This window comes from Hemicordylus capensis, chromosome 3 (assembly GCF_027244095.1).
Source record: "Hemicordylus capensis ecotype Gifberg chromosome 3, rHemCap1.1.pri, whole genome shotgun sequence".
Classification (NCBI taxonomy): Eukaryota; Metazoa; Chordata; class Lepidosauria; order Squamata; family Cordylidae; genus Hemicordylus; species Hemicordylus capensis.
Genome location: NC_069659.1, coordinates 271190773 through 271217774, shown reverse-complemented (window position 1 = coordinate 271217774; position 27002 = coordinate 271190773). Strand labels below are relative to the sequence as shown.

The following is a 27002-nucleotide window of genomic DNA, read 5'->3' as shown; positions in this document are numbered from 1 at the left end:
ATCGTTCGGGCAATGTTTTTTCCTGTGACACTCTATGGATGGTTCCTGTGACACTCTATGGTTTTTGAAGAAGCAAGATAGAAAAAGTATTGGTGCTTTTGAACTTTGGTGCTGGAGAAGACTTTTGAAGATACCATGGACATCCAGGAAACAAACAAATGGATCATAGAACAAATAAATCCAGAATTTTCACTCAAGGCACAAATGACCAGGCTCAAACTCTCATACTTTGGACACATTATGTGAAGACCCAGATCACTTGAGAAGTCCATAATGCTGTGAAAAGTTGAAGGAAAGAGAAGAAGAGGATGACCAGCGGCAAGGTGGATGGACTTGATTATGACAGCAGTGAATGCGCCACTAAGAGACCTTAAAGGCCAAGCTGAAGACAGATCATCCTGGAGAGAATCTATCTATGTAGTCGCTAAGAATTGACACCAACTTGAGGGCACTTCAGTCAATCAGTCAACCAACCAACCAGGCATAGTTCCGTTACCCCTGCTAACTGGGCAAAGAAGCACCTTTTTAACTTGGTGATTTTCTTTATATAGCAGGGGGAGAGCAACAGACCCTATCTACCCCCAGCAGAGTACCCCTCCAGTGGCTGTTGCTGGGGTCTATCTTATGTTTCTTTTTAGATTGTGAGCCCTTCAGGGGCAGGGAGCCATCTTATTTATTTACTTATTTATTCTCTATGTAAACCGCTTTGGGGGCTTTTATTGAAAAGCAGTATATAAATATTTGTTGTATTTGTTTTTGTTAGTTCTGAATTTGAGATTTTCTAACCATTTTGATCTCTTATATAGTTTATGTACCCATTTAAGTATATTAATTAGGTAACTGCCCAACATAATTTAAACTGCAGATATCAAATGAATGCAGTAATCTTTGGAGATTACCTAGAGCTCCTCCCCATGTGATGGCTTTCTTTCATGGATATCATTTATGTGTAGGAAAAGAAGTAGCATATGTGCTTTGTGTCCACAACTTCATGTGAAAATATACATATATTAAGTATGTCACATTTTTACACAGTGAAATAGATGTGCGCTTTTATCACAGATTATTATTATTTAATACACATATACTGCATTCCAAGGTTATCTTCCAAAAGGTAATAAAAAGTGTAAAAAATATAAAAAAATTTAAAAACTAGATTTCTAAAAGCAACAACAGCTAAAACACCATATTAAAAGCTGAGCAGATAATGTAAAATTTGGTCAGCTAGGACCAAACATTTCTCTAAAAAGTAAAATCTTTAGCTGTTTTTGTTGTTTTTAACATAGCGAGGAACTCAGCCTGTCTTATGTCCCCCAGAAGGGGTTTTCCATATGATGGTGTACTCATGGTTTTACACAAATTTACCTTTACAAAAGTCTAGGAAAGTCATCATATGTGGAATAGCTTTAACCAGAGTATGCTATGAGGTTGTTCACATGACTGGACAGGTGGGACGGCCGGGGGTGGGGTGAAAGCTGGCTACACTCACCTTCCTCCCAGACAAGCGACTGCAGGTTTCTGGGAGCGTGGATTGCACTCCCACATGAGCAGCACTGCCTGGCACAGCACCCAGCTCCAGATGCCAGGACAACACGTACTGGCCTCCAGGAATCCCACAATGTACTGTTTGACATGCACAGTGCATTGGGGGATTCCCCAAGAGACAGGTACTCTAGGTACCCATCTCTCTGTCTGCTGGGGCTAAACATAGCTCCAGTGAACAGATGATACGGTAGCCTTGGGAAGCAGCCAGGCTAAAAAGCCAGGCTAGGCAGTGCTGCCCAACCTGGCTAGGGCCCGATCCCAGCAGTTCTCACATGCAGTCTGACCCAGGCTGGACACATGACAACAGCCTCTATGGCTTGCTATCAAAGTCATCAAATGGTAGATTTCACTGATGTCTTAACTGTTCCTATTAATTCAAGCTTTAAGTTGCCAGTTAGGAATCTTTTGACAGCTGACAGGCTTCCCAAGAGAGAAGATCTCACAATGCTGGAGGGAGGGAGCTAGGCAGGGGCCACCCCTTAAATCTATACAAACAAATAATTTTAAATCTGTTGTATTGTAATGTAATGCTGAGCAAGTAAGGTGGTAAAACCTGGCTCCCCGCTAAACATTTAGGCTGGCTATGGGCCTTGCTGAAGGAGGGCATTGCAAAAGATGTGGAAAGCTGGCAGATGTCTAAATAGCTGCCGCTCCTTAGGAAAAGAGGACATCCTACAGAGCTGTGCTGCTCCCCGGTGTTTTCTGATATTGTTTCCATAAGATTCAAGGCAGACCACGTCGCTTAACATGGTAGAATACCTTGGGTTAAGTCTCTTGAAGAAGAAAAGTAAGAAAATTTCCCAAGGATGTGCATGGGACCTTTGCTTGGTCAATGGTACATTAAGTAGAAGAAATTTTGAATGTCATTAAACATTATGTAATTAGTGAGTAATCTTGTGTACACAATATTCCAAAATGCCATGTTCTTAGATAAACTAACTAAACAAAGAATTATCTGTTTTTACCTAAATGCTCCCTAAATAATCACAACACTCTGCAAATCTTCAGATACTGACACTAAGTATTCTCAGCATCTCATGACATGATCATATTTGAAGAATATCAATTGATATTCATCTGTGTCAAGGTATGAGGCTGGAATATAGATGGTACCCTACCCAAACCTAATATAAAAGCTTCTTTAACTTGCTTTTTTCAAGTATGAGAGGTTAGAACCTATTTCTATGATATCTGTAAAGCTATTATTTTGAATCTGTAGTAGTAATACAATAAAGATGAGCTGTTTTAAGATAACCTCTTTACACCTATCAATTGGGAAATGGAATTGGTGTGTAATTGAATCAGGCATTCATCATGTCAGAAATGGTTGTTTTTGTTAAGTGTTCTAAAATTACATATTATAGTTTCTGAAGTAGTAAGAATTTGACACTAATTTTCTGACACTGTTATAAGCATTCTTACAATGGAGACAATGTTTAATTATGCAATTTCAAAGATGTACTGTGACGGTAATAACGTGTTAATTACCATCTGTCAGTGACAGGGTGGTTTCTGGAAAACAATGAAAATCTAGAATTAAATATTTCTATAACTATATTAGGATTTACTGTGAAAGTTGAGTGTGAGTGTGAGTAGTTAGGAAAAACATCTTTAAAGGCAAATAACAGCAGTGTTCTCTCTAACAGGGATTTCCAGATGTTATTGACTACAACTCCCATAATCCTCAAGCAAGGGCTATTGTAGCTGGGGATGCTGGTAGTCAACAACATCTGAGAATACCTGTTAGAGGGAACACGCAATAACAGCTCAGAGTTATTTACACAAATAAGAGCTCATCTCTGTTTTTCAGGTAGTATTTAAGGTTGTGTTAAGCTCTGGGTGTATGAGCTGAATAATACAACTGTTCCGTTTGTGGTTGGCTTTCTCCCTCCCATTTGGATTTAAGTATTACTTGTAACAAATGACTCTTCTTCATAATTATCTACAAGCACAAGCAGGACTGATCCAAGACACATTGCTCCCCACCCCAGTTTCTGTGCCACAGTCCATCTCAAAGATGCAGTGTGTTTGAGAAGTTTCTCCCCAATTGTGCACAGCTGCCGAGGATGATGGGATACAAGCTGGTCTTGTGGTAGCAAACCATGACTTGCCTTCTTAGCTAAGCAGGATCCAACCTGGTTGCATATGCATTCAGCGATCATACTAGCTGGGTGACTGGGCCAGTCACTTCTCTCTCAGCCTAATCTACTTCACAGGGTTGTTGTGAGGAGAAACTTAAGTATGTAGTACACCGCTCTGGGCTCCTTGGAGGAAGAGCGGTATATAAATGCAAATAACAACAACCCCCAGTGAGGCACTACCTTGGTGTGGTTGTGGGGCATGTGTGCTCTGAGGATAGTAAGAGCTATGCCAGAGGTCCAACCATACTGGACAGGTCTCACCAGAGGAGCCAGACGAAGAGTGCCTCTCCCATCAACAATCTGGTGAGACGTAACTTTAATAAATCTATACTGGATCGGTCGTTGCCCGGGTCAACAAGGACTGCGCCAAGTGCTGGAGTCCCTGGACATCTGGTGACAAGTTGGCTACAGGACAAAGGATCTTCAGTTGAGCAACCAGGGCTGGAGACTGCAAGGTTACTGGAAGAAATGTCGCTTAACCAGAAAAAATATACAAAAAATGCCAACAAGGAAATAATGATCTGCTATTACAAGTCTAGTCCAACTAGAAGAGGTTATTTAAAAAGAATGTACCAAATTTGGAAAGAGAAGCATCCAGATACAGAAATAACAGAACAAAGACTAGCAGACCAGAGAAGATTCATAATAAGAAATAAAGTATTCACAGAAGTTGAGTTCAATGAACTGCAAAGAGCAACACAGGCTCAAGATATGGAAGAAGAATTACCACCAACTGAAGCAGTTGCTCAAGCGCAGGTGGAGGAGGTGTTGGAAATAGAGGATGCCACTGTGGATGAACTGTTTCAAAATCAAAACCAGGCAACCTCCCCTTTGCCTTCACCTCAAAAATCCAAATGCCATTTAACAGAAAAGTAACAAGAACTAAAGCAAAAAATAACAGAGCACATGAACCAAACAACCACCAGGGTTCGACTTGCAGCTCTAAAAACAGTTGCCAAAAAACAACTTGCTCAGGCATTAAAAGATGTCAATGCTGCACTTGCAGAAATAACAACCAATAATTTGCAAGAAACAAACCAACTAATGTACAGTGCAGCAACAATAACAACACAAGAGCTCGGATATAAGATCAGTGGACCTGGCCGGGCTTAGATCGGATGCTAGTAAATTGAAAGATATGAAAGACAAGAAGCTGAAGAATGAAAACTCCAAACAGTATCTGATCCAAAAATACCACTTAGATTCAAGGAAAATTAGCGACGTCCTGGAAATAATAAAGCAGCAAATAACAGCAGTGTCAAAGAAGATTAGCAGATATGAAGCCAGAATTACGCAACACAGGCAGAATCTCCAATTCCAGTCGAATCAGAGACGTTTCTACCAAAGCACAGAAGGAGAAACTGCAAGAAACACAGAAACACCAAATAAAGAAGAAACAGTGCAATTCCGGGAAAAATTATGGGACAATCCAACACATTATAATAAAAAAAGCAGGCTGGGTGAAAGAGGTCAAAAAATGTAACCAACAAATGCAAGTTCTAATAATAACAACAGAATTAATAAGTGAAAGAGCAAAGAAAATTTAAAACTGGACTGCACCCGGCGACAATCAACCTCATGGCTTTTGGCTTAAACACCTAACAAGCCTTCATAAACAACTATCAAAACAGTTCGATCACATTTAGCAAGGAGGTGATATTATTGAACAATGGCTAACAACTGGGAAAACTCATCTCATCATGAAAGACCCAGCAAAAGGTGCAGTTCCAAGTAATTATAGACCGATAACCTGCCTGCCAACCATGTTCAAATTATTAACTGGAATAACAGCAGATGAAGTGATGCAAAACTTATTAACTAACAAACAGCTTCCAGTTGAACAGAAAGGAAATTGCCCGAACACCAGAGGCACAAAAGACCAGCTGCTGATTGACAAAATGGTTTTAGAAAATTGCAAGAGAAGAAAAACCAATCTAAGTGTTGCATGGATTGACTACAAGAAAGCCTTCAATTCATTGCCTCACACATGGATACTAAAATGTTTAGAAACAACTGGTGTCAGCAAAAACATGCAGATATTTATTAAAAAGCAATGAGCTTGTGGAGTACACAGTTAACAATCAATGGCGAGACACTTGGACAGGTTAGCATTAGAAGAGGCATTTTCCAAGGGGACTCACTATCCCCTCTGTTGTTTGTAATCGCCATGATTCCACTTTCACAAATACTAAACAAAACAGGCCTTGGATACCAAACATCTAAAATATCAAGTAAAATAAACCATCAAGAACCTGGAAGATAAAGAACATTACAAATACTTAGGCATTCTCCAGGCTGATAACATCGCACATGCTGAAGTTAAAAGAAAAATGGGAAGTGAATACATCAGGAGAGTTAGAGAAATCCTAAAGTCCAAACTCAATGGCGGGAACACCATACAAGCCATAAACACCTGGGCTATACCTGTTATCAGATACACTGCAGGAATAATAGACTGGACCCAGGCAGAGCTAGAGACGCTAGATCGTAAGACCAGGAAAATCATGACCATCAATCATACTCTGCACTCCCGCAGTGATGTAGATAGGCTATACTTCCCTCGCAGCTCAGGTGAAAGAGGAATGCTGCAAGTCCATCAAACAGTAGAGGAGGAGAAAAGAGGCCTTGAAGAATATATCAAGGACAGTGAAGAAGATGCACTTCAAATGGTCAATAATGAGAAACTAATCAACACCAATGAAACAAAGCAGGCCTACAAGAAAGAACAAGTCAAGAACCGAGCAGAAAAATTGAGAAATAAGCCACTGCATGGTCAATATTTGCATAATATAAGTGGAAAATCAGACATCACCAAGACCTGGCAATGGCTTAAGAATAGCAACTTGAAGAAAGAAACAGAGGGTTTAATATTGGCTGCACAAGAACAGGCACTAAGAACAAATGCAATAAGAGCAAAAGTCAAAAAATCCACAACAAACAGCAAGTGCCGCCTTTGTAAAGAAGCAGATGAAACCGTGGACCACCTAATCAGCTGTTGTGAAAAGATCGCACAGACTGACTACAAACAAATGCATGACAAGGTAGCAGGGATGATACACTGGAAGATCTGCAAAAAATACAAGCTACCTGTAGCCAAAAATTGGTGGGACCATAAAATTGAAAAAGTGGTAGAAAATGAAGATGTAAAAATATTATGAGACTGCAGACTACAAACAGGCAAACATTTGCCACACAATACACCAGATATAACTGCAGTCGAGAAGAAAGAAAAACAAGTTAAAATAATCAACATAGCAATACCAGGGGATAGCAGAATAGTAGAAAAAGAAATAGAAAAAATCACAAAATACAAAGATCTACAAACTGAAATTGAAAGGCTGTATCAGAGAAGACCAAAATAATCCCAGTAGTAATTGGCACCCTAGGTGCATTTCCAAAACATCTTGAAGAGCACTTCAACACCATAGGGGCCACAGAAATCACCATCAGCCAATTACAAAAAGCAACTTTATTGGGAAATAGCCTATATTCTGCGACAATATCTATAATAATAACAGCAACAATATTGATTATAAAATTCAGCCATCCCAGGTCCTTGAGAAGGACTCGATGTCTGAATAAAACAAACCAGTCATTAACACCTGTCTAACTGTGTAAACAACAACAATAATAACAATATGAATGGGACACTACATGTGAGCAGTATAAGCTATTCCCCTTAGGGGATGGGACTGCTCTGGGAAGAGCATGTGCATGCTTGCATGCAGAAGGTTCCAAGTTCCCTCCCTTGCATCTCCAAGACAAGGCTGAGAGAGACTCCTGCCTGCAACCTTGGAGAAGCTGTGCAGACAATACTCAGCTAGATGGATCAATGGTCTAACTCAGTATATGGCAGCTTCCTATGTTCCTATGCATGTGGCCTGAGATTTACCCCCCCTATCTTCTGCAAAGGATACTGGGATGATGCTGTGCAAAGAGGAATGCATTTCTGCACTTTCTCTTTTCCTTTGGAAACAAATTAAGGCTGGCAATCGCAAAGGGGAGTGCAAAAGAGATCGGAGGAAGGAATGCAGGCATCTGTTTCCAGCTGACCAAAAGTTCATGAATGCTGGCACATACAGTAACATTGGAGATGTTCCACATGGTAACAACTTGTGTGAGGGGCCATCCTTAGGACAGGGTGCTGGGGCCAATGCCCCCAGACTCGCACTGGGACAGGCCTCACATTGGAGGAACCTGCCCTGCAGAAAAATATTTCTCTCCCAGCCTGGGTGACCAATAGTGCTGTAGGAGCTGTGGGCAGGCTTGCCTGCTATCGAAAGGCTCCCTGCAGACTGCTACAACTCCCTCTCTGCAGGGACCATCTGCTGTTCAGTGGTGAGTGGGCTTCCACTCACTGGCCTCCATGAAGCTCTCCAATGCTGAAGCTATCCTCTGGGGGGTTGTGGGGTGGGGGGCAGAGTCCCATCTCCAGGCCCTAAAAAAGAGAGGGAGAAAGGAAAAAAAGGCATAGCTGTGCAAAGGGAAGAGCGGCACAGCATGGCGGGACCAAATGAGGGCTCTGTGCTACTTGCAAGGCAATTCATAGGCTGTGCTGGCTCCTGCTGATTTTCCTCTGCCTCCACTAACCCAGCCTTTCAGTGCCTGGGGCGGGGGAACCCTGGATTTCCATGGGAGGGAGGAGGACAGCAGGGGGAAGCCATTAAAGCGCCTTGATTTCTCATCCTGCCCATCTCTCGCTCTCAATCTGTCCAAAGTGTGGAGCAAGCAGGTGGGGTGCGAGGGAAGACCCCTTGTCCTCTTTGCAGTTCAGGGTTTCTGAGAACTCTGCTGCAGCTAGAGGTTCCAAACAGGAAGAAATGTGGGTCCCTCTGGGTTTTTCCACCTGTCCTTCTTCCCTGCCTCTCTTTTCATGTCCAGCCTTTTGCAAGTTGAGTCCCTCCTGCACAGAGCAGTGAGCGCTTAAGAAAACGCTTTTCATAGCAACACCACTGCCTAGCCCTGCCAGACTCACTCCCAGCCCCAGCCCTTGAAGCACCCCAGGAGGCAGAGTGGTAAGCTCTGGCCGCCCACCAGAACACTGTGCTGTGCACACCCTCTGCCCTGCAGGCAGCCCTGAGAGCTGTGCCCTCCTCCTCACAGCCAGCAAGGGAAGGTATAGGATTTCCATTTTTTCATTACCCCCTTTGTATATTTATGGCATAACTTGCTATAGGGCTTTTATATCAGGCACAGATGTAGGGCAGATGTGTATCTGATTTGAAATCGATTGGACAAATGGTTGATATTTATTAGTATTTTGTTTTTTTAATAAAACATAAGTCTTATAAGTTGCAGGCAGAAAATTACAAAAACTTCTGGACCCCCCCCCCCACCATCAGTCCACCCCCTTGTGGAGGAATTTACCCTCTGCCTTCCTAAAAAAGGGTAAAGCACCCTACTTTTCACCCCACCTTTTACATCACCTGGCATGACTTGGCATAGGGCTTTGATATTGAACACAGATGTAGGGCAGGGTGGGAGGGCTCTGAATATTGAATTTGAAATGGATTAATATCCATTTATTTGTATACAGATGGTCAATCTATTTTACACACACACACACACCTCAAGTTGGTTTGCAGTCCAGAAAGTCTGAGTGAGTACTGTGAAGCAAGGGGCATGTGTTGTGCTTTAGCTGGTAGGACAAGTCCCCAAACCTCACACACTCACACTGTTTACTCAGTATGTCATCAGTCAGTATGATTCTGTAATCAAATGAAATTTTAAGGAGGCCCTGCACATGCTGATTTGCCCCCCAGCCCCACACCCTCCTAGGGACTGCCCTGCTTGTGTGAGACACCTGTGCTTATCTATGTGGACATCTTTTGCTCTGTTTTCACATCTCAAACTTCTGTTGGGTTCTGATTTTGTGGCATGCAAAATTATTTCTGTTTGGGGTAACTGCACAGGTGTGTGAGCAGGGCCCCAGCTCCCGAGGCCCCACCAGCTCCACTCCTACCTATTTTCTTCATTATCTCCCTCATTCCGAGGGGCCACCGTGGAGAGGGGTGAACATGGGCCTCCTCTCCCCTAGCTATGTCCCTGTGTGTGAGAGTGAGTTCACCCAATTTTTTCGAAGCAGTCCTCCATAGTTCATTACACATTGACACCACATTTGCCAGGAATACCTGCTCATGTGGCATTGTCAAGAATCTTAGTTTCTGAGCCAAGAGAATCTGCACACACAAATGCATGTGTGGAAGGGTCTGTGTGTGGAAGGAGTGTGATATTATTTGCACAGCAGTAAGACAAGATTATATCCCCCCCCCCTGTTCTTACTGTCTTCTTTGCTGTCTTCTGCAGCAAAGACATGAGGGGAAGGGGAGCTGGGGATCCCCGTGGAGCCAGTGTGGTGTAGTGGTTAGAGTGCTGGACTAGGACCGGGGAGACCCGAGTTCAAATCCCCATTCAGCCATGATACTAGCTGGGTGACTCTGGGCCAGTCACTTCTCTCTCAGCCTAACCTACTTCACAGAGTTGTTGTGAGGAGAAACTCAAGTATGTGGTACACCGCTCTGGACTCCTTGGAGGAAAAGCGGGATATAAATGTAAAAATAAAAAAATAAAAATTCCTGGGGCCCAGCTTCACTTCTTTTCCCAGGGCCTACTCCAACCTTGCTACCCACACCCCTGGGTTTGGCTTTCATTGCTGTCCTTTGTCCTTCCCCCAGAGTCTGAAATGGTTTTATTTTGTTGATCACTGTGCTGTAATCTCATTCACTGAGGAATTCTGTACAGTTGGAATTTTCTTTTTGAACAATAAAGGCATTTTCTTATCCTGAAAACTGTTGGGTTCCATTAGTGAGCTTTTCTTCGTATGAAGTGTAGTATAAAACACGGACGTCTGTCTCTGTTTCATGGTGCTTAATCCCCTTCTTTTTCCCCAGTCGCAATATTGAATACAAACAAAAAGAACCAAGCATTTATTCTTCTGAGTGTGTGGTCAGTGGAGAGTCACTTGTCTGAATTTTTTTTTTTTTAATCTTGTTTCAGTTTGTAAAAGCTATTATAAATACAGTGAACTACACAGATGCACAGAGTTCTCCAAGTGCAATGGAGAATCCAAACTATAAAAGAATCTGGTGAATGAGTTGGTTAATTTATTGGAATTTGATGAACAGGTAAACAGAATTGGTAGGTGCAAAACCTCTTGTACTGTAAGACGTAATGTAGATAATTTCTTAGAGTTTATACTAATGAGCTCTTTGGGAGGCTCTATAGCAGAGATTCTCAACGTTGGGTCCCCAGATGTTATTGGACTTCACCTCCCATAATCCCCAGCCCCAGTGGCCTTTGGTTGGGGGTTATGGGAGTTGAAGTCCAATAACATCTGGGGACCCAACGTTGAGAATCCCTGCTCTATAGAAAGAGAAATGTTCTTCAGTCAGTCAGTCAGTCAAGTTTTATTTACGGTCTTAGACCAAACAAGAGAAATGTTCTTTTCATCTTCTTGGTGCTTGCCATTTATAACTGATTGTTAAAAATAGCCTCACAGAACTAGCTAAAATGTCTAAAGACATGAACTGCTGTTTCCATCCACTATTTCCCCCATGTTGTTCAAGTAGGAATAACCATTTAATCTATCTGAAATTCTGGTGATGTCATGATATATGGTATGCTGCTAATTTCATTCATTCATTCATTCATTCGATTTACATATTGCCCTTCCAAAAATGGCTCAGGGCAGTTTACATCGAAATAAAACAATTAAAATGAATTAACAATTAAAAACAAAACTATAAAAACAGCATAAAACTAATTAACAATTAAAACATTTAAACAGTTAAAAACCCTGGACAACCAGGCTGAACATTTACAGCAGTTAAAAACAATTTACAACAAATTAAAAACCTGGGAAGGCCAGGTCAAACAGATAGGTTTTAAGGGCTCCTTTGAAGGCCAGCAATGAATTCAGGTTATGGATTTCTATTGGCAGTGCATTCCACAGCTACAAAAAAGGCCTGCCTCTGAGTTGCCACCACATGAACTAGAGATGGACCTCTTCAGATGACCTTAATGTTAGGGATGTGCACGGTCCGGAGCAGTCCGGACCGGCACCGAAGGGGGGGCCTTACTTTTAGGGCGGGGAGGGCTTATTTACCCCTCCCGCCTCTTTGCCCTCTCCAGCGCCCGTATTTAATAGACTAACGGGGTGCTGGAAACCAGCCCCCCCCCCCGCCGCGAGCAGATTTCTCTGAAAACTACCCATACCGCTGCCGCAGCCCGCCAGCCAGCCAGCCCTTCCTCCCTCCCTCCCAGCTGCCCGAGTCCTCACCGGAATGCTTTGTTAAAAAACGAGAGGAGCTCCTGGACAGAGCTCCTCTCGTTACGAAGGCCTGCTGCAGAATGAAGGCGCTTTGCGTGCGTGCGCGTGCGCGCGCTGCAAAGGACGCCAATCGCCGGAGGCCCGGTCTACCCGGCCAGGAAAAGGCCGGGTAGACCGGGCCTCCGATCGACGGAGGCCCGTCTACCCGGCCCTTCGGCGATCGGCGTCCTTTGTGGCGCGCACATGCGTGCGCGCAAAGCACCTTCATTCTGCAGCAGGCCTTCGTAACGAGAGGAGCTCTGTCCGGGAGCTCCTCTCATTTTTTAACAAAGCATTCCGGTGAGGACTCAGGTGGGCGGGTGGGCGGGCAGCTGGGAGGGAGGGAGGAAGGGCTGGCTGGCTGGCGGGCTACGGCGGCGGCAGGGGTATGGGTAGTTTTCAGAGAAATCTGCTCGCGGCGGGGGGGGGGGGGGCGGGGGCGGGGGGGGCTGGTTTCCAGTGCCCTGTTAGTCTATTAAATACGGGCGCTGGAGAGGGCAAAGAGGCGGGAGGGGTAAGCAAGCCCTCCCGCCCTTAAAGCAATACCCCCCACCCGGACCCGAACCAGCAAGCGCCGAACCGGTCCGGCAGTTCGGCCATTCTTTAGAATGGCCGCTGGACCGGTTCGGACTCACACCTACTTAATGTGAGGTGGGGATCATGTAGAAGAAGGCGCTCTCTAAGATAACTCAAACCTAAGTCATTCAGGGATTTAAAAATAATAACCAGCACTTTGTATTTTGCCCACAAACATATTGGCAGCCAGTGTAACTGTTTCAAAACAGGCATTATATGTTGTCTCCGGATTGTCCCAGAGATCAATCTGGCTGCCGCATTTCAAACTAACTGAAGTTTCCGAACTACGTACAATGGCAGCCCCATGTAGAGCACATTGCAATTGTCGAGCCTGGAGGTTACCAGCTGATGGACCACTGTTTTGAGGTCATCTTCTTCAAGGAATGGGTGCAGCTGTTGAATCAGCCAAAGCTGATAGAATGCTTGGATTCATCTTCAATTTGTTATCTTTCATCCAGCCCATTAGTGCCTGTAGGCAGGCATTCAGAGAACGAGTGACATTTCCTGATGATGAAGATGAAAAAGAGAAGTAGATTTGGGTGTCATCAGCATACTGATAACATCCAGCACCAAACCTCCTGATGACCTCACCCAGCAGTTTCATGTAAATATTAAAAAGCATTGGTGACAGAATGGAGCCCTGTTTTGAGGAGCAGCTGTCATCAGGCTCCACCATCTGGAATCTGCCTGAGAGAGAGGAGTGGAACCACTGCAAAGTAGTACCCCCTATTCCAAACTCCCCCAGGCGATCCAGAAGGATACCATGGTTAATGGTATCAAATGCTGCCGGGAGAGTCAAAAGAACCAGAAGAGTCACACTCCCTCTGTCAATTCCTTGGTAAAGGTCATCCATCAGGCCAACCAAGGCTGTCTCAATGCCGTAGCCAGCTCTAAAGCCAGTTTGAAATGGATCTAAGTAATCAGTTTCCTCCAAAATTGCCTGGAGCTGTTCAGCCACCACCCTCTCAATCACCTTGCCCAACCAAGCGAGATTGGCCTATAACTATCCATCACTATGGGGTCCAGGAAAGGCTTATTAAGAAGTGGTCTAATCATTGCCTCCTTCAGACAAGGAGGCACCCTTCCCTCCCTCAGTGAAGCATTTATGATATTAACTAAGCTACGTCCAACAGTTTCCCTATTTGGCTAATGCACCAAATACTTCCTCAATGGAAACCTTGTTTGTGGAGGAGGGGCATGCATTTGCTTCTGTAAAATGCTGGAATCTGCAGTGATCATTCACAATCCTACACTACCTCGTCTCCATCTTACTACATAATTGCTCTGTTTCGACAATATTAAAACAAAATCAGCCCCCTTAGGCAACCTTATAGTGTTAATCTGAGGCTGATTTTGTCTGTTTTAAAAGGGAATAAGAACAAAATGAAAGTATTAGAATTGAGCCATCTGTTTTGGGAGAGTCAGGCTTGTACTCTCTACAGTTGGAACAAGTAAACATTCTCCCTATCCGGTAACATACATGTTAAGGGATCTATCGTTTGGTAATTAAGTCTGTCTTTTTGATATGTATTGTTGGTATGCAAATACTTTCACACACTGATGACAAGTTCTGAAACAAAATTCCATGAAGAGGAACATACAGCCTGGGTCCTATGGGACCTTCTATAGGGGAAGGTACAGCACCATGGTGGCAGGACCTCCCTTTGACCTTTTTTAATAGGATTCCTTTCTGATCATCTAGAGAGATCCCCCTCTGCACATACAGTTGTATAAGTGGGCTTTTTTTTTTGATGGATGGATGGATGGATGTGTGTGAAGGTCAAGAGTGGGGCCAGCCTCCCTGATACTGCACCTTCTCCTTCATGTGATCATTAAATGAGTGAAGACTGTCTAAAAAGGGCTGTAATGTCAGCTGTTTAATAAGAATACAATATTGAAGCATGACTTGGAGGTTTTGAGATGATAGGCTGTGGTCCTCAAATTGTTACTCTAGAATATAGGGATGTGCAGTTCACTTCATGGCGAACTGGAGGCAATTTGTGGATTTACCCAAGAATCAAATCACCCCTTAAATGAGTGCAAAAGTGAATTCAGGGCAAAGTGAATTCAGGGCAAAGTGAATCACCCCCAATTTATCGCAGATTGATTTGCATGATTTGTGTTGCCAGCAGCATTTTGTCTCCATGTTTTTCAATTGCTGATTGGTTTTTTGGCACTGACTTCTGATTCACTTGAGATCTCCTTACTTCGTGATTGGCTTGTTGTCATTCAGATCAAGTGTTGGCATGGGCAACTGTGCCCCCATTGGCTGGAGAGGGGGCAGCAGGGAAGGCAGAGGCTGAAGGAGAGATTTTCAAAAAGTATTTAAAGGGCTGTCTGGAGGCAGAAAGAGCCATTGCTTTTTATGTCTCAGGTGAGTATCATCACAGAGAGACTGCAGCGGCACTGAGAACAGAATGGTGGTGGTGTCTGGGCCTGCCTGCCTGGCCCCCAGTGAGTGGAGAGAGAGAGAGAGGCTTATCTGACTCTGTATTTTTTTAACCTTTCAAATTGCAGTGATGCCAACAACTGCTTTTATTTTCTTATGAGTTTTTTAAAAGCAGTAGTCCCGGTGACTTGAACTGGGTGCTGCTTGGAATTTATTTCCTTCTGTGGTTTCTTTTTTTCTCTAATTGCTTTAATTGGGGTGCCGTGATTCATTTTATTTAAATTGTACCATTAGCCCCCAGGTTTTAACTGTGTGCTGCTTTAAATTTTATTCCTTATTTGTTTTTTCTCATTGCTTATATCCAGCCCCCAGTAGCTTTCATATCTGGGGTGCTGTGCTTATTATTATGATTGTAGGACAGGAGGGATGGGTTGGAAAGAGTCCAAAATAATCCACTGTCCTTTGCCTTCTTTTCATGTATACCTTCCCATTGTTGCTTGATCCCCTCTAAAAACAGCCCCTCCCATAAAAGCCTACTTCTTTATTTGAGGGGATTTACTTTTTCTAGCTTCTGTGTGTGCATGACAGTTTTATAGATAGTGCTGTGTGTGGCACACAGACCAAAAATAAACCAATCCCAATTTCTTAAAGGTGCTTCTTCTCCCACCCACCACCCACCCACCATTAGAGTTAGGGCTTAATTTTTTTAAAAAACCCCAAGATGTCCAGGAGAGTGTGAAGCAGCCAGGAGCAAAGTGACAGGAAGAAAGAGGTATGCTGCTGCTGGTCATGGTGGGTGACAGCAAGAGGGACCTACTCCCTGAGTTGTCCCCACTGCTGATGTGGTTATGCACAGGCTCTCCTACCCAAAAAGCATGGCCCCACAGTGCAGTAGCCTGTTGTAGTAGTGGAGAGGTCCTCCGCTGTCAGGGAAGAAGCACTTCTTCCTGTGGCAGCAGAGGAGGAGGTGTTGTTGGCTGCTAGCCCAGCCAGATCACTCTACCAATTTTCCCCATTGAACGTAAGAACTAAGAACAGCCCTGCTGGATCAGGCCTAAGGCCTATATAGTCCAGCATCCTTTTTCACACAGTGGCCTAACAGAGGCCTCTGGGAAGCCCACAAGTAAGAGGTGAGAGCATGCCCTCTCTCCTGCTGTTCCTCCCCTGCAACTGATATTTAGAGGTAGGCATTTAGAGGCTGGAGGTGGCCTATAGCCACCAGTTAGTAGCCATTGATAGACCTGTCCTCCATGAATTTGTCTAAGCCTCTTTTAAAGCCATCCAAGATAGTGACCATCACATCCCATGGCAAAGAATTCCATAGATTAATTATAAGCTGTGTGAAAAAGCACTTCCTTTTGTCAGTCCTAAATTTCCTGACCTTCAGTTTCATGAGATGGCCCCTGGTTCTAGTGTTGTGAGAGAGGGAGAAAAAAAATTTTCTGTCCACTTTTTCTACTCCATGCATAATTTTATATACCTTGACCGTGTCTCCCTGTAGTCGCCTGTTTTCCAAACTAAAGAGCCTCTGATGCAGTAGCTTTGCTTAATAAGAAAGGTGCTCCAGGCCCCTAATCAACTTGGTTGCCCTCTTCTGCACCTTTCCTAGTTCTACAATTTCCTTCTTAAGATACGGTGACCAGAACTGGACACAATACTCCAAATGTGGCCGCACCATAGATTTGTCTAAGGGCAGTATAATATTAGCATTCTTATTTTAAATTCCCTTCCTACTGATCCCTAGTATGGAATTTGCCTTTCTCACTGCTGCCAAGCACTGAGTCGACACTTTCAACTAGCTGTCCACCACAACTCCAAGATCTCTCTCCTGGTCAGTCACTGACAGTTCAGATCCCATCAGTGTATGTGTGAAGTTGGGTTTTTTTGCCGCAATATGCATCACTTTACACTTGCTTACATTGAACCGCATTTGCCATTTTGTTGCCCACTTACCCAGTTTGAAGAAATACTTTTGGAGCTCCTCACAATCTGTTTTGGATTTCACTACCCTAAATAGTTTGGTGTCATCTGCAAATCACAGTTCTCCAAAGGTTCCGCAAGATCACTGTTCCCCAAAAGTTCTGCAACATCTTGCATCAGATCCTGGGCATCACTCAGGATAAGTCCAAGGTCACCATCTCTCTGGTTGGTTTCATGACTAACTACTCTAAGGCACTGTCATTTAGCATCTAGAAAGCATTTCTAGTCATTTAGTCTAGAAATCTGGCCTATTTTTCACTACTTGAATGTGAATTTACCCAGACTATGTGTCAGTAATTGAAATCATCCATTACTACTTTGACAACGAAGAATATTTATATACCGCTCTTCAACCCAAGTTCACCAAGTGGTTTACATAGAAAAATAAATAATACATAAATAAAATGGTCCCCTGTTCTCAAAGAGTTAACAATCTCGACTCCTCCCCAGCACTGACTAATAGCCTATCTAGATGCCACGTGACGTCCACAACCTTCGCACCAGGCAGTCAAGTCACCATGTGATCTATGCGCAGGTCACAGACCTATCTCTCTATGCCCCTAATGATTGAATCACCCACTTCTAGGGGGTCCCCACTCCTTAGAGGAGTATCCTCTGTGTGAGAGCTTGGCAGTGCAGCAAACACACACACGCACAAGTCTGAGGAGGAGCAGGAGGAAATCATTCCGGTTGTTCCTGGACCTCCTCAGCCCTGGACAGACAGTGGTGATGGTCGTGCCCAGAATGAACCAGCAGCCTCAGTACTACCACGAAAAAGGTTCCAAACTGAGAACAGCATGGTGTGGTACCACTTTGCACTCTGCCATTGTGACCCACACGATGCTGTCTGCATGCACTGCAGGACATAGGTCAGCAGGGGCAAGTACCCCAATGGAGATGCTGCAGCACCTGTGATGACATCACCTATGGGTCCTTGCTCCTGATGGCAGAAATAGGCCTGGTGTGTCCTCAGGTAGTGGTAAGGCACCTGCTCCTGCATGGTTGGAAGATGCCTGTGTGGTGGGTGCAGCCAGTGGGCAGGTGGTCTAGTCTCACAGAGCCTCATCTCATCACCTGGGCCAGTGGGGAGATGATCGCTTTGGAGGACCAGCCAGGTGAAGAAATCTGGCTTCTGCCAACTGCCCTGACTGCTTGCTCTTAACTACCAAATCCTCCCATGCACCAACTTTAGCAGGCAGGTAGTGCCCTCCCTGCAGTGGGCATGCAGGGAGGCCATGTTGGGGCTGCTGCATACAGCAGCAGCTGACACCACTTTGCACTTCACTGCAGATCTCAGAACCAGTCCCAGTGGGAGGCACGCTGATTTCCTGCCCTTCATGGAACACTGGTGGGGGCAGGAGAGTAAAGGGACATCTGCTGCCAGTGGTATGGCCAGCCCCTCACATGCTGCAAAGCACAGGTGGGCTTTGCTGCATGTGCATGTGCTAGACACTGAGCACACGGCAGGTGAATTGTCAATGACCATGAATCACCAGGTGAAGGAATTGTTGTCCAGGCAGCCAAATTTTCTCCGGGGTTCATGGTCACCGACAATGCTGCCAACATCAATAAGGCAGCTGAGCAGGGTCAGTTTGTGTCCATCCATTGTTTGGCGCACACTCTGAACCTGGTTGTGGGGGATACGTTTGGCCCTTCTGTGGCTGCAGCCAGGCAAGACATACCTGCTGCAGGTGCTGGGCGCCAGCCTGCTGCTGCCATGGATGCTCTTGAGGTGAGTAATCTGCCTGTTGTCATATTTGGGAATCAATTTAAAACATGTCCAGTAAATAATTCAGTTTCAGTCACTTTTAAAGACATTTTAATGAGGTTTTCCAACTCCTTTGGGGGCAAGAAATATCTTTTAGTACCTTTAGTAATGCAGTGGGTCATTGTATTATGGCAATAATTTCTCTTATTATGGTAAACTCAGAACTTGCTTTCTTTTCTTTCTTTCATCTCAGGTCAATTTGGGCAGCTGGGGGTAACACAGAATGCTGCATATCTGATTCAGAACCATCAAAGTGATTAATGTGTGTTGTGCTTTCTGTTTGACTCTTAAAAAAAAAAAAGTAGAGATCTTGATAATGTCCTGAAAATAGATTGGCTTGGCTTTATTTGAAAATCCTGGCAATGTATTTGATGATCATGTATGGCCTAATCTGAACATTCAGGATCGTTCTAGATTCAGCTTTATATTGTTTACCATGGGCGGAGCTACCAGTGTTCCAAGGTTCTGAGTCACTCCACCCCTCGGGGCTATCTCCCCTCCCTCTGCTCCTGCTACCACGTCCGCCCAACGTCCGCCTCCCACCCACTCACCCACTCACTTTGTGCCTGCCTGCCTCCACCACTTGCCAGCACTTCCTCCTTCTGGCTTCCAAGCAAAAGCAGGAAATCCTGGCAAGCAGAGTGACAGGAGCATCAGGAGACAGGAGTGGTGGCAAGGTGCTACCACAGGTGAGTGGGGGGAGCAGTGTGTGCACCAGGGGAGGGGCCAAATGCTGGGGGGTGAGCACAGGCACCCTGTGTGCTCGCTACACCTCCACTGTTGGTATTTTGTGTGTGAAATTAGTGAGTGCATATTCAGGACTAAGGAACTGTGTATGATGGTCTTATTATACAGATAAAGCACTATCATCTATGGATAGTGTATTCTAAGTTCTACCATATCTGGCCCATTGAAGCTTTCCATTCTGTGTGGTGACCCATTGATTAGGCAGTTGTTCTAGGAAAACAGAGTTAATTCTTTCCTAGATGAAAGAGCTTGGTGGATCAGATATGGTTGGCAAGCTTGGTATTGGGTACATCTCATCAACTATCTGTTAATGCACTCAGCCTAAAACCTATCAATCCAAACTAGCTTCAACTCAAAGGGTAGGGTTCATCTCAGCCAGCTCATTTAATTTACTTTCAGACTTTACAAGTTTCCTTTGCTTTTGTAGAATTAATGACTCTGTAAGGTTCCACCTCCTCCTGTGTAGAGGGTTCCAGATGGCCTCAGAATTATGGCCACTGGTGGATCACAATTCCACTGTCTGGCAATCTGTTCCTTTCACAGACTGCCCCAAGGAACTGCTGCCTCCAGCTCTCCAAGGGAGTCACAGAGTAATTTCTCCTGGCAGCTCTCCTCCTGGACTGGTCCCTCATCACTGGCCAGCTCTGGTTTATATAACCCTTGGCAGGTGGGGCAGGTCTCATGAAAATTCAGGCTGCGATCTCACATGAGTTGCCCCCGATCCTGCAGTGACCTGCAATCTTCAAGCGACCGTGTGCTGCTACCCTGTGGGGGCCAGGCAGACGCTCCCTGGCTGGGGCAAGCAGCCACCTCCAGGGCTGCATGGGTGGGAGGGACCAACACTGACCACACTGGGAGGGTAGGTTCACAAGTGCTGGCCTGATCTCTTGCAGCAGCCTGTGGCCCATTGGGGGATCCCCGACAGACTCTCATATATGCAGTTATATACTATATTCCTGTCTGCCAAAAAGTAAATGAGAAGTTTGTCCATTCCAACAAAGAAGTCATAGTAGTCCAGAGGAATTTATCACCGTGTATTGTCTGTAGCTACCATGGAAATGCCAAAGATCAGGTCACGGGAGAACATATCTTTGATCTGATCCATTTGATGAAATTCATATTTCCTGGGAGTAGCATTTTGTCTGAAAGAGCAGGATTTTATTTCTGCTACCTTATGATTCCCTAAATTATCCTCTTAAAAGCTAGCAGAATACTAAACTCCCAGTAAATAATCCCTAGATTCTCTGTGAGAAGAAAAGGGTATGGAGTCATTGCTTAGCTGCAGAACACCTGCTTTGCATACAGAAGCTTCCAGATTCTCCAGATAGAACTGGGAAAATACTCATATCTGAAACCCTGAAAAGCCACTGCCACTGCAAATACTGAGCAAAATGGATGGTCTAGCCCAGTATAAGGCAGCTTCCTGTGTTTCTTAAAGGCCACATCCAAATGTAATGTGGAACTGCGGGTCCACTGGACCCACAGTTCCGCTCCCCACTTCCCCTGCTCTCCTGTCCAAATTCAGATGTAACATAGAGCTCCTTCTCTGCAATCAACAAGACTGCAGAGAGGAGGGAGAGCTGGCTTCCTGGGCTTTCTTCTTGACTGAAGGGCAGCCCTGGCAGACAATAGCAGCCAGAGCAAGGGAGGAGATTCCTCCCTCACCAAAGAGCGAGACTGTGGTTGCCAAATAGTGAGACTGTGCTTGCCAAACAGCGAGACAGTGGTGCCACATTCGGATGCAATGCAGGCACCGCTAAACCATAGATACAGGCAGCTAAACTCACTAAAGACCAAAGATTCAAATTGGAGTCTGGGGAGGAAAACTGTGGGTCCATTGTCGGTCAAAACTGTGGTTGCATGCATTCAGGTGTACACAAATTTTAACCGGAGGCCCCCTTACTTCTGGTTTCATGTTAAGTCCAAATGCCGACAAAGGCAACCGTCTTCTTCAAGATTAAACATTTCCTGTCAACAAAACTAAAAAAAAAGACATTCTTCCTCTGTTTACCTCAGACTGTTTTGTGTGTCTTGGGCAAAGACCAAAAATTAACTTGGTACTACTACTACCAACTTTGTCCAAGCGGGATCTTGTTCTGGTTGCAGTTTATTGTTGTTCTTAATAACTTGATTCCATGATATTTATGTTAATGCTTGTAACTTCATTCTCTCTCTCTCTCTCTCCTTTATTTATAAAGTAAATCCCACTCTGAAAGACAAATGTGAAACAGAGATAACCGAGAAGTGTTACCAGATGCACTGGCTACATTGTCACAGCTCTTAAATCAAAAGCCTTACATAGTAACCTGTTAGGAGGCATTTGCTTGTATAATCTTTATTATCTCAATGGGAATTTTATGAAGAAAATGTTAGCACTGGATGAAATTACATTGAAAGGGCCATATCTCCTGAAGCACTAACAAAAAAATTATAGGGACAGAAACTTAAGAAACACATGCACACTCTAGGTTATAAGAAGCAGTATCGAGTGACTTTGAATAAAGGCTGAGCCATCAGCACCAGTCGAGTGGGAACCAGAGGTCAGGGCTAAACGGTCTAGCCATAGCTCTAGGAAAAAACGTTGCCTAGGTAGGCAAAGTCTCCCAGCCTGAACAAGAAGCCTGGGACTCCTAGTTCTGGCCCTTGGTTGTAGCTTTGGACATTTTGTTCTTTCCTGATCCCATGATATTCTGTTTTAATTGAAGAAGCAAGAAACCACATTTAATTGGATAACTAATTTGATTTAAATATTTAGTAGTGCAAGTTTTAGTTGCACAGATCCAGAGAAATAAGATCTGTATTATCTAGTGCTGCTCATCATTTATAATCCCTGTGAATTAATTAATATTATTGTTACAGGTTGAAGAAAAAAAGATACAAATTAGCTTGGGAGTGTTAGTTGTGACTCACAGTACACTGGTATGGCTGTCGTGCACTTTCTAAGCAACCTGAGCATAAGGGGTTTTCAGGTTCCTCAATTACACTGGCACCAGCTCTCTAATGCTCAGACATTATTCTTCATGTTTAAGTAATCAGAGAAGGGATTGCATAGAAGCTGCAGACACTGCCACTAATAACTCCATCTGGCTTCAGTACAAATGTATAGGGAATCTAAAGGATGAAAGGACCTGTTCTTAGCACAGGTTCATTCCGATTGCTCCTTTTTCAGTGAGATCAGATGAGAATCTTTTGACACAAGTTTCTTCATATTTATTCCCAGAAATGCCATGTGTATAGGTGAGAGCGAGAGAGAGAGAAAGAGATGGAGAGATAGAGAGGTGACAGTTCTTTGGAGTGCTGAGGGAAAGTACAATTGATGTACTTTTGTTCCAGTCAATGTGGAAATATATAACTGGTAATAACAAGGCAGTGCAATGATTCCTAACTTTATGGGGGAGATATTGAGCATGAAATCTTGGATTTATACTGTTCTTCAGGATTCACAATATAGGTAAACGCCAATGATGTTTGTTTAGAATTGATGTAACAATGCGGGGGGAGGGGATTGGGTCTGAGCCAAATTAGAATAAAGACGTAGAGAAAACACCACTTCTTGATTAAATTAGATTCAAGACAGAATCTAAAATAGGAATAATACAACAAACAAACAAGCAAACCCAGGAAAACCTGGAGTATCATGCATGCTCTAACACCTCCCATTAGTTTCCTGCTATCTCCTGAATTAACACAATTCTTTAGTTTTATGAGGTTTTCTCCAGAGTCGAAGATCACATTATTCCTCATAAAATACCAAAATGTGCCACTTTTACTTTGAACTTCATTTAGAATACATTGTTTGGATATTGCAGTCATTGTTCACTAGATCAATTGTTAAATGAAATTTGCTATTATATTTGGAAGATACTTCATTACAACATTTTCCCCCCTTCTCCATCAGCAACTTATGCGGGAGCGACAGCAGATGGCCAGCCGTCCCTTTGCTTCTGTGGACGTAGCACTGGAAGTAGGAGCTGAGCAAACAGACTTGCTACGAGGGCCATTAGAGGTAGGAACTGTGGTGCTGATGAGGGACCATTACAATTTGCATATTTATTTGCCCGTCTCAACTGCATCTGCTTGTGAAACCAAGAAGAGTATGATTACCTGGAGCTGACAAGTTGCAGCTACATATGTTGTGCCATTTTTGTGGCTCATCGTTTCAGTAGTATGACATGAGCAGTAACAAAAGCCACTGGAGAATCTATTAGCTTCGGCTAGAGTGACAATCTGCTCACCTGGCAGCCCTTTCGTGACAGATAAGAGCCGAAGGAGTTTAAGATGCACGCATTAAACAAGCCTCATATTTAGTCCTCTGAGTACACAGTGCCCCCTAGTTAACGGTGCACATCTATCTTAATTAACTGAGATTACTCTTTAAAATGAGATTTGCATTGCATTTCATTATTCTGGTTTTATTTGTGAGGTTTGTAGAGTACTGTCTACAGAGTATGTTGTCATTTGTGACTAATGGCTACATTACGACATTTTTATTGTAAAGGCAGCACTCTGAAAGAGAAATTATAATATGCAAAGCAGTGTAATACTGTATTGGAATAGGGTAATAATGCATGAAATAGATTCTGGAAGAGTCACCTAAAAATAAAAAAGAGAATTGCATGTTGAGGATGATAATGACTAATCTAACTAGGGCTGGCTTTTTATGAACTCATATCCACGTATTTTTGTACCTTTATTTACAATATTTTGCTTATCATAATTAATGTATCTTTTCTAGGACCAAAATGACAGCTCTGAAATTCTATTAAATTATAATTTAGTTTTTATTGTTCCCGGTTTTTTCTTAGAGCTAACCTTTCTCTTAAGATTCTCATCCCATTCTCTTGGAAATAACAGGAACCCAGCAGCATTTCCATACAATGAAAAAAACCTAAGAGTGCAATCCTATGCTAGAATAAATTGCCACAGGACTCAATAGAAAACCATTTCCTCCTCCCCCATCTCAGTGAACACAGCTAGCACACTGAGCCATTATGGAGACTGGAAGCTCTCTGCTCACCTTGCTTTGTCACCATCCAGTCATCCTTCTAGCTTGATTCAAATTACTTGAGCTCAGAGCACAGCTAACTTGAACTTTGGCATGAGAGAGAACTGGATGGGGATATGAGAGTACCATTCTGGGTAACTTGTTGCTTTGGGACTACAACTCCCATCATCCTGGGCCACAATGGCTGCAGGCCAGGAATGATTGGATTTGTAGTCCCAAAACAAGGTTCCCCAAGACTAGAGACTGCACACAGACCTCCTGAATAGTAGTCCAGTTTGCTACTGAGCATGCACACCAAGAAGATGGAGAGGAAAAACAAGTCTCTGATAAGTCCTCATATGGCAATCCCTGTGCATGAGGATGCTCTGCCCAGATGACCTCCAGATTGTATCTTTGGTGCCACACATTAGCCAGGTTCAACTGCTGCAGAGTGGAAGTAGCTCTTCTCATCTTTGCTATTTTTTTAAGGGCGACATGACAGCTTTTGCACTTGAATGGTACAGTACTCAGCCTCTACATAATTAAGATAACAAATGCACATTTTTCTTAAGTGTGGGAAGGGAATGGGAAGTGTTTTGCATATCACAATTGATTCCCCAAACACAAACAGAACCCATGACACTTTCAGAGTCACGACTGATAATAATGGAGATAGGGATTCATTTTCCCAGGCACAAAATATTTTATTTTGAGTCATGAGGAAATGTGAATTCTTCACAACAAGAGTGCTATCTTGAAGGAAGACACAGACACCCTGCAACAAATGAGATATAACTGCATGTTTATTGCACTATAAAGGGATCACCTGGAAAAGCTCATGTAAGCACGAAGCTGAGGTATTGCCACTGTATTCGAGTCTCAAAATATTATATTGCATATAAATATACCAGGCTCAAACACTAAGCGTTTATGGAGTTCAGTCCTCCTAATAAACAGAGGCTAACTGTAATATTTATTGCTGGCACATAATTTGAGTAATGTCAAAGCAGAATTCCTTTTCCCAAAAATTGCCCTTCCCTTGTGCTAAAATGCAAACAAAAAGTGCTAAGATGCAACCAAGAACTGCAGCTGTCAGCACCTCCATCCTCAGCTGCCTTGCAAAGTTCCCTAGCAGAGAAACAAAAGGAAGCTCCAGGCTATTCAGACTGAAGACTCCAGGTCCCTGTGCTGTGTATGAAACTTAATTGACATCTTGAAGTTTGTGTAATTTATCTGGAGAGCAATATTGTTATGTTCTCTTTGGGTGGGAAGGGATAGGATGGGTAGTAGGCGGACAGGCTTGGATTGTTTACTTACTGCTTATTTAATTAAACTTTAGAAGTAAACATCAAAAGTTAATTGCTGCCATTTTCTATGACATGTTTTATTTAGAAACTAATGGATGTGGAAGCTGAAATATTTTAATTATATTTTTAGATTTTTTATTAGTTCCCCCCCCTTTCTTCCATAAGCATATTCTGGTAATTGTATCAGTACTCACTGCTTCAATATGTTCTGGCTAGCCTGATTAACATATACATAGACTGGATACTATTCAACTTTTTCCACTAGAGAACTGCAATCTGCAGCAATAAGGTGCATTGCACTGAATATTAAAGTAATATGGTACAATGTATTGATTGCCTGTGGTGTCTACTGCATAGAGTTCAATACAAAGAAAAAGCTTTGTATTATAAAATTAAATTACTAGTCTGTTTATAACTTATGAAGAAAAGTAATAAAAATTACATTTGCTCTAAATTGCCACAATTGTCCTTAGCCCTATAGTGGCACTGTGGTGATTTTACTCAAAAGGCTAAAATAAAAATGAGACTGTTTCCATGCTGACCTGCTTTTCCACTTTAATGTACTTTTATAGTTCAATTATGGTATGATTTATTGGGAACTATCTGACAAACAATTCTCACACACCATCCCAATTTCTGTAATAGGAGAAGATGGGCGAAGTCATTGAATCATCCTAACTATATTTGTTTTGACAGTTGCAATCTTACATCTACTTTGTGTTTGTCTTAGCTGACATCAATGGGACTTAAACAAATGTCAGGGGCATAGCAAAGTGAGAGTGAGCCCCAGGACACAAAGTGAAGTTGGGCCCCTTCTGCCTTTTTCAGAGAGGAACAAGGGGGAGAGCAAAGCACAAGCTGTCATCCAATCAGCCCTTCCTCAGGGGACAGGGTAATTTGTCCCCTTTCCCCCATTGTTTAATTGTAGTGATGCAAAATGCATAACAGTACAGCACTGTGGTTGCTGAATGTGGTTTGAACCAGGGGTGTGGCTATGATGGAGCAAGGGAGGAAAAATGTCCCTGGGCCTCTGCCAAAAGTGGATTTCCCCCACACCTGCTGCCCCTCACTGCCACCACTGTTAGCAGAAATGGGGGGGGGGGCTCTCATTGCCACTACCATTAGCAGGGAAGGAACCCTTCCCTTCCTTCCCGGCTTTCTCACGGCACCAGCAGCAGCCACTTATTTGGCTCTCCTGGAGTTCCATCACTTCCATTTTGGAACTATGGTATTTATAAAATAATATTAAATATTATA

At 43.5% G+C, this 27002-nt stretch overlaps 1 protein-coding gene across 5 annotated transcripts in view; it reads left to right on the top strand.

Moving 5' to 3' along the window:
* The window catches only part of ATRNL1 (attractin like 1), a 1008890-nt gene that overhangs the window by 687743 nt on the left and 294145 nt on the right, over positions 1-27002 (top strand). For 4 of the 5 annotated variants that reach the window (XM_053305806.1, XM_053305802.1, XM_053305803.1 and 1 more), the window contains exon 27: positions 23353-23460. The exons of the other annotated variant lie outside the window; for it this stretch is intronic. In XM_053305806.1, the coding sequence (XP_053161781.1) occupies positions 23353-23460 (108 nt within the window). The remainder of the gene's footprint in view (positions 1-23352; positions 23461-27002) is intronic. 5 annotated transcript variants of the gene reach the window in all.